The sequence below is a fragment of the Grampus griseus genome (genome assembly GCF_964374135.1).
Source record: "Grampus griseus genome assembly, chromosome: 14".
NCBI lineage: Eukaryota > Metazoa > Chordata > Mammalia > Artiodactyla > Delphinidae > Grampus > Grampus griseus.
This window is the reverse complement of record NC_139008.1, coordinates 20686209-20694826: the sequence shown is the minus strand read 5'-3', so window position 1 is coordinate 20694826 and position 8618 is coordinate 20686209. Positions and strand designations below refer to the sequence as shown.

The window sequence follows — 8618 nt, the reverse complement described above, 5'->3', positions numbered from 1 at the left end:
CATTTAAATAAAAGCATGGGATTCCCCCCCAAAATATGTAGTCAGGTTTAGCAACAACATACCCTTTGTGAAATTGCAGACAGACAGCCTGTACAGTAACAGCTATTTTCTGTGTTTATGTTTATGTTTATGATATAGGCACTGGTTTGTCAGCAAGTTTTGCTCTTCTCAATTCCAAATAATACAAAGTTCAACACACCTCACAGAATACGTTTTATTGAAACTGTGCTTATGGTTTGCATACTATCTCAAAAATCCAACCCGGAGACACTAATTATCTTTGCATCCAATAATTATTATAACCTACACAGGAAACAGTATCTTCAGCTGTTCGGTAATTTGTCAGAATGAAATTTAACGTCGGATGTCAATCTACTTTTTAAAGCATGTTTATTTGAAAAAAATGAGCTTTGTTCACTGCTCTTCTCTGTTCCTTTTTTCCTAAAGGCTGCCACCTGTTTCCTTCACGTTCTGCTCCTGTTTTTTCATGACAGGTACTTTAGAGGGATGACAATTTCTCTCCCCACCCACCCTCCAAAATCCCCACATCCAGCTCATACAAATGCGGACGACCGAATTCTAATGAAAAGTGACTCTGTCATGGATTTCCACATCCCTAAGTAGTAGAGACAGCACAGTCTGAAAAAGAGGATGTGACAATAAAATGTCTCCAAAGATGAAGAAGGCCACTTTTGGTTTCCAGAACAGAACAGACTTGCTCACGAGGCCCACAGGCTCAGCTGATCACCAGGATCCACTTGATCTTTCTGTCGGGAGGACTGTCGCTCCATCTAGGACATCACTGGCATCCTCTGGTTCATCAGCTGTGCTCCCAGGGCTCCTCAGCTACAGCAAACTCTCGAAGCTCTCAGCTTGCCTTTACAAGCAAAGCAGGCCCTCAACGAATGTTTGCAGAATGAATAAATGAACGAATGAATGACGAAAGAATGATTACAGAAGAGGTCAGAGCAGCCTCACAGACGTTAACAATATTTTACCATGTCACAAATACTCCCACATCTCTATTGGTCCAGAGGAGCATTACTTACTTTCAGTTAGGCTGCTTTTAGGATAAGAAAATACAAAAAAGGTGGGAGACGGTCTTGAGATGATATGAGCTTAACAGTTTCTTTGTGCTTCCACATTATATAAGGGATTACAAAGGCAAGGTGTAGGGCTGTCCTACGGAATGATACAGACTCAGTGCACTCGATGTTTATGGGAAAAGAAATCAAGAATAAAGTTTTTTAAAAGCAAACAAACATTACAGATGCAACGCTACTGTTGGTGATTATTTTGTGCCTACCAGGAAATGACTACTCTCATCAGGCCCACCTGGTTGTCAACCAGGAACCCAGGTCTACCATCCTCAGCAGGTGATTTTTAACCCCAAAACACATACAAGCTCATTGTACCAAACATCACTGGGAAAAGAAAAAACAAAACACCAAGTCACTAACTCTACCAAAGAACTGAACTGAACCAAGTCATAATTTTCCCATAGGGTACTTCACACCACAAAGAGCACCTCCAAACTTTGGGGCAAAATATCCTTTTCTGTGGCTTAAAGGTTGCAACCTAATAATTAAGAATGAAGTTTTCATTGTTTACCAAGCACAGAAATATAATAGCCTAAAGATGCCTAAACAGTGCCATAATATTTCCTGATTTTTTTTCCATTTAAATCTGAAACAAGAACTAAACTCCATAGACATAAGTTTATAGATACGGAAAATTTATTTCTAGATCCCATGGAAATTTAATGGAGTTCGTAGAGTTGTTGTGTTTTTTCTCTTAAAGACACTAGACATAACAGAAAATCCATTCCTGGAGGACTCAAAGAGTAAAAATACTTACCACTGTGAAAATTAAACTAGATTCTAATTAATGCTTAACTGTTTACAGCCCCCAAAAAAGTGTTATTAAAACACTCTGTGTAGTCAAACTATGATTCTAAGACTGTTTCAGAGCTTCAGATAGGAGATTTCAAACGAGATTTACCTATTAAAGAAAGATGAGAGAGTCAGACAAACACTCAATTCCGGATATTGACAACCCCACATTTGGTGCATCTTTTTAGGAAATAAAAGTGATACAGGAAAACTCGAAGTGGCTACACATGGATCAGGCTGTCAATGTGCCGTTGGACGCAACAACAAGATCGAAGGCAGTCACAGCCCAGCAGGGGAGAGTAAGGCTGCTTTGGGAAACCAGACGTCTGTACGGTGAAACGAGGACACCAAGCAAAGTGGTGAGTCAGGATCGAGTGCAATGGGTGACAGGCTCACAGTAAGTGAATTTCATGGAGCACTAGTGTAACTCTCACAAGGCTGAACGTGTAGGTCTTAAACACTGCAAGGGTCTAAAATTCCAGCGACCCTCAACATAAATGGCCTCCAGACCTGCAAGTTACCTGCTAATGCTCAAATTAGCAGCAAAATAAAGTTAAGTAACTTACTGGAAACATTTCCCAAGAGGTATTCATAGAAAAGAAAGGAAAAAAAAGACAGGGCAGTGCAGAATTCATAGCTAAGCATGTAATATGTGTTATAGTCACTTCACACAGCAATACTGAAAAGGGAGATTATAAATGGATCTGTGCACAGAGTTCAGGAAGAACCTGAAGAGTCCATGACTTAAAAAAAAAGTTAATATGTAAAAGCATATAAACTTAGCATGCTGTATTTCATGGCAAAGTGACAAATGCTATTCAAAGAGAATTGGAACTATGACTCTCTTGACATTTAAAAAAAGTGAAAAAAAAAAAAAGCACAAAATTCCAGAATACCTCCTAAAAGCCTGAAATTTTATATATATATATATATATAATTTTGCTTATCTTTGGATTTCTGTGAGGTTCCCTTTTTTTGCTAAACAAGAAATGCAACTTGCACTGACAATGCCAGATGGAACATGCTCCATCCTGCTTGTGAGTTTCTGGGTAAGAGATTAAATCTTCAGCACAAAGAAGAAATAAATGAGTTCCTGAAAAACAGTCACAACTAAGACTGACAGGCAGGACCAGAAGTGTGCATATAACACTTTGTCACACATCGTTCTAACATACCATCACTAACTGCTGGCATTAGGCAACTTCTTTCCTCTCCAAATTACAAGATGAGGAAACAAAGGCATGCACACATGGTGCAGCGTGGAGCTTTCAACTTCTAACGTGGAAAAAAGCAACACCAGAGAAGGAAAATGGCAGATTTATGCATTCAGTTTAGAATCCATTTTTTTTCTCCAGGACTCTTTCAAAGGTATTAACTGCTCTACTACACTTCAAAATCCCAATGACCTCAGCTCGCAAACTGACAAGGAAAAAAAAGAATTTAACGACTAGCGACTGGCTTTCCAGCTATCCAGTTTGCCACCTCTTAGGACATACCCCAAGGGTCAAGACAGCTTATGGTACAGACATCTTTGCAGATATGAAGGTGGTGAAGGACTTCATTTCTACCTCTAAAAACTTCTATCTGTGGCAGTAGAAGAAATGACAGCCACCCACAGCCACCTTCTTCTTCGATCCTTTCACTGATGTGCGCACCCATCCTAGACTAGCTGAGTATATACCTGAGAAACATTAGTGTTAAAATATTGCCCTTTACAAAGACTGGTAGATGGGGCCAAAGTGCAGAAAGCGACAGTCTTCCCTCGGTTTGTTTCACTGTTAGTGTCACAGTTTTTAGAGCTTCCGGTGCCACACGACAATCCGCACGCGGTGAGGACAAATTCCGCTCAGATGAGACCCAAGTCAAATAATTCATCCTTCTACAGAGCACGCTAACGACAGCTTAACTGGGTCACAGGTTTCAATTCCCTAGTGTCCAACGAAAGTCATTAGAGTTCTCTAGAAAGAAATATGTACAGTTGCTAAAGGGACTGTCCAGGGTATCGTCTGCAATTATTCCAGTTAACTGGGTATCAATGCTTTGCCTATGGCTGTTATTTGGTTCAATGGCAGAATAAGGCGATGCTTTTAACAATTTGCAATTGAATTCTACACACACACACACACACACACACACACACACACACACACGCACGTACGTCAGGCACGTGACCCAAAAAATACAAAACAAAAGCATAGAGGGCTTTGGTGGGAGGGAAGGGGTTCTAAATAAATTAACATCTTTACAGATAAAACACTTGGATTGCAGAAATATCACTGAGGTTTTTGAGAAGGCCGTGCATTGGTTTGCATGCTAGAAGGTAACTTTTTTGAGGATTTCTCAGCAGACTGCCTGCAACCAGGAGACGAGGGCACTCCAGAATCTAGCTGGGAAGACTTGGATTTGCGAGCGGACAGCAGGGAATGTTTAGCAGAAGCAGGGTCCTTGGAGGCAAGCTGCTCTTTTCCAACTGCATTCACATTTGGCTGCTGGGAGCCTAGCGCCTGGGAGCCTTTCTCTGCCTTGTCATCCACTGCACTCTTAGAGACGGACTTGACTGAGCTCCCGCCCACCTTCTTGGACAACAAGGTTGTCTTGCCAAGATCCGTTGACCGCCGGGTTTCCTTCTGTCTCAAGGCTGACTTGAAGAAGGACAGCCCCTTGTCCTCCGACTTGCTGTCCCTCTTCAGACCGGCCTTCATGTTCATGCTGGGGGAGCGCAGGCTGGCCATGGAGGAGCTGCGGACGTGCTTTCCGTCCCCCCTGCCGTCCCCGGCTCTGGCCTGGCTCACGCGAGGCGAACTGGGTTTGGGGCTGGAGGTGACGCTGGCTCTGTCGGAAACCAGGCTCTGTCTGGAGCCCTCTCTGCTTAAGCTCCTGTCTGAAGTCCTGCTCTTCCCAGGAGGGAAGGGGCCCCTCGGGGCAGGGCCTGAGGCTTTTTTGGCGGATGAGGAGGAAGCACTGTCAGTGAGGGAAGAAGCTGACTTCTGCTTCTGGAGCAAAGGAGATGACACGGAGTCCTGGGACTTGGGGGAGGACTCCTTTTGGCGGGCAGGGGAGGAATGCCGTCCACTGGCCCTGGAAGAAGAATCGGCTTTGCTTCGGGAGCGGGAGGGCTTTACAGAAACTTTTACAGGAACAGGAGAAGAAGGGGATGTACTGGAAAGAGATGATTCCTGGCTGGCCAAGACTGGCCTCCCCTTCCGCAAGCTTCTGTTTGGCTCAGGAGCGCCTCTGGAGCCGGGGGATCTGCTGGCTGTGCTCTCCGATTTCTTTGCGAGGGAGTCTGGCTGGCTTGGAGGTTTCACCTCTTTGACTGGAGAGCTGTCTACAGAATCGCTCTGATCCACATAAGCAATCTGGTTATTGTTATCAAATGGACCCGATATGGGGGGCAATGGATCCCCTTGTACTGAGCTTTTGCTCTGTGTGTCTACAACACTGGAGTTCAACTTGCGGGTGTCTGACTCATCTTTGAACACACCCTCCATGACAGCCAGAGGGGCCCGACCCACAGCCTTGTGCTCCCGTCGACTGTGACTATCGCTTGAGTCCTGGTAACTGCTGGACAGGTTCCTCAAGCTACCAAAGCAAGAGATGGAAACCTTGTCGTCCACTGCTTCCCCGATCTTCTCCAAGGTGGAGGCGGAGGTGTGAATCGGAGAGTCCCCTGAGAAGCGGGAAGGGGAACTGGAACGCATCTGCAGCTTAGCAGACAGGGACCAGGAAGGTCTGATGCAATTTTCATTGACGGCCAAGGGGCTGGTGACAGAAGATCTGGATGACAAGCTCTGGCGCTGGACGCTTCTCACGAACGGTCGAGTTGAGAAACCTCCTGAATGCAGCAAAGAGAGTGTCGTTAAGCTAAACCTACCAAATGTCCTTACTAGGACATCCATCTAAGACGGTAGGAAATCAAGGGGTCTGGGGTCAAGGAGTAGTCATGTGAGTTTAACTCTTCTGAGCCCAGTTCCTTTACCTTGAAATATGGGCATTCTAACTTGGGGATCAGCAAACCACCTTCTTGCTCGACATCAGGGGTCAGCAGACTTTTCCTCTAAAGGCCCAGACAGTAAATATTTTAGGCTTTGTGGGCCAGCTGCTCAACTCTGCCACCCTAGTGCGAAAGCAGCCGCAGGCAACACAAACAAATGGGCGTGGCTGTGTTCCAATAAAACTTTTTTTTTTTTTTACACAAATAAAGGCAGGGGCCATATTTGGCCTGTGGACTATAGTCTGCTGACCCTTGTTGTAACTCACAGAGCTACTATGAGAATTAAATAAAATCTTAAAAGTCCTGTGCCCAGCAAGGCACCTGGCACTGCACAGCTGCTCAATAAATGTGAGCTACTTCATTTACAGCTTCTTCATCCTATTAAGAACACTGGGGCCCACAGCAGTGCAGTCCTTGCCCAAGATCACACAAACAGAGGCAGAGCTAACACCAGAACCGCAACCCCTTCCCCCCCAACTCAATGCCACAGGTAGGCTGGCCTGTAATCGTTGACTATGAAAGCAATCAGTGGAAAGCCTCCAAGGAAAATATTCATAATTAGAACACTATACTCCTATTTTAAGTGACTTAAAACTTCCACAGAAAATATTCTAAATTAAATTCTCCACACACTTGATGCTGTAGCTGTGGTATTAATAAAACTCTGTCTGGATGAGATCCTAAGAGATAGGCCCTGTTCTGTGGGCACCACCCAGCACCACTGCACGATGATGGTGCTGATATCGATTTCGCCAACTACACCGTTTAAAAACAGACCGGAGCCAAACCATATCTAGGCTTACTGTTAAAACAACAGTGAATTCTAGGTTTAAAGGTTGTGTTGAAAATAACCTCTAAATAATTAACAAGCCAAGGTTCACTGGTCAGTTTTTCATAAAATGTCAGGAGCTACAGACAGGAGCTTCACAGTTACAGCCCAAGACTCTTTTTCTACAAAAAAAAGAAGCAACAGCCAGAAGCAGGGGTAGAGCTGGAGCTGCGACAGAGCTCTCGTCTGGCCTTCCTCTTCCAGCCTCCTGAGCGCCACTAGGAGCGGCTACTGGACGTGATGGAACTGCTGACCACAGAATGAGGCTTGCTGGGGGATGAGTCACTGTCCTCGTTATAGAAGCTGAGCTCACTCTCCCCTGCTCCTCCCAGCTCTCAGGGCTCTGGCTGCCCGACCCTCCCCACACCACCTGGGGTCCCCGTGAGAACCGAGGGCTGTTCCGCCACTACTCAAGCGGCAGCTGAAGGCAAAACACTGGAGCTCAATTTTTATCAGATTTTCAAAGCTTTTATACTGTGACTATCTTCAAAATTCCTAAAAACTACCTTTATGCAAAGGCAACAGCTTTTGTTCTAGATGCTCTGCACCCACAAGGGCACACCACAGATCCCTCCAGGGGAGACAGCGTGGTGGGAAGGCGAGAAGCTGAGCGAGTCAGGAGCCTCCACGCCAGGCCCCGCACACCAGGCAGCCCTCGGCAAACCACAACCTCGCTGAGTCCCCTCACAGCTGCTCTGAAGACTTTAAACAGCGCTTTGAAAAAAAACATACATTACTGTACAGAGTTAAAGCCCCAGCCTCCACATTAGACCTTAAAAGTGGAAAACAATGGAGTGGAAGGAAGAAGTGCTAGGTCACAGAGGAAGAGCAAATGACCCTGTTATATAAAATGCTCCTCGACATGAGGGAGCCCGTGCTGTGTCCGTGAGTTGCCATTTTGGAAATCTGTCACCGAAACCCAGACCCACCATCATCTTCACTCCTTTCCCCAGTCATCTCCACAGACTCAGACAGCGAGGCTAGGGAGGTGCGTCTGGAGGAAGCTGCAGAGGTCACGCTGGCCTGCTTGCTCCCCGGGAGACGGCTCACCCAGTGTTCACACAAGGAGGAACTTGTGGAGCCTGCAGGAAAGGAAGTGGGCGCCGAGGTCAGGCCAGAATCCTGCCTGTGCCACACACGCCCTCACCAAGGGCTGCTGCCCGGGCGGCGGGGGACCTCACCGCCAGGTCAGCACTAACTCCCAGGCCCACGCTGTGCCCGCTCGAACGTCGCCTGTTGGGATGAAAAGGACAGACGCTCACACACGTTTGCAGTAATAAAATCCAAGTACAGGGATGGCTACTTCAGAACGCAAAGTCCGAGTCTTAGTGCTGGCAACAGAATGGAACAGATACAATCGTGCATATACTCATCTATTCTACAAACATTTATTAAGCACTACACCCCAGGCACTGTTCTAAGCACTTGCAGGAATACTTCTGACACAGAGGAAAAAAAAGCAAGCAGCGGTGTACTGTTATCTTCTAGGCCTGTGTGGTGGAATTTTTAAATCATTTTCACAATATTAATATATAAACACACACACACATGCACACACAAGGCCACGTGCCATTGTGTCCTGTCTGTTCCAGGGAGGCCCTTAAATATATATTGGAGCAACAGAAACTGCTCTTGAAATGGAGAACATGAAGACACATGACTTTCTAGAGTAGATCTCAAGAGGGTGTCATTTCTGAGCCTATCTCAGACTCTGGAAAGCACTGAGGGACGGCACTAGAGCCCTGGAGTTCCCACTTTCTGGGAACTAAGAGCGGCTACGGACAGACGGCTGTACTGGGTGGGGTTTGACTCCAGCAGGGCTCACTCTGCTTCCGTGATGCTTCCTTTTAGCGGCTTCCAACTTAGCCCTCGCACGCTTCAAGGGGAGCAGGGATTAATAACT

General features: G+C 45.9%; 1 protein-coding gene across 2 annotated transcripts in view; it reads right to left on the bottom strand.

Moving 5' to 3' along the window:
* Positions 1-2949: 2949 nt before the first annotated feature.
* USP31 (ubiquitin specific peptidase 31) overlaps positions 2950-8618 on the bottom strand; it is a gene marked incomplete at its 5' end in the record, with an annotated part of 69907 nt that continues 64238 nt past the window's right edge. For both annotated transcript variants that reach the window (XM_082670801.1, XM_082670802.1), the window contains 2 exons: positions 2950-5727; positions 7645-7797. In XM_082670801.1, coding sequence (XP_082526927.1) covers positions 4166-5727; positions 7645-7797 — 1715 coding nt within the window. In that variant the 3' untranslated portion in view covers positions 2950-4165. The remainder of the gene's footprint in view (positions 5728-7644; positions 7798-8618) is intronic.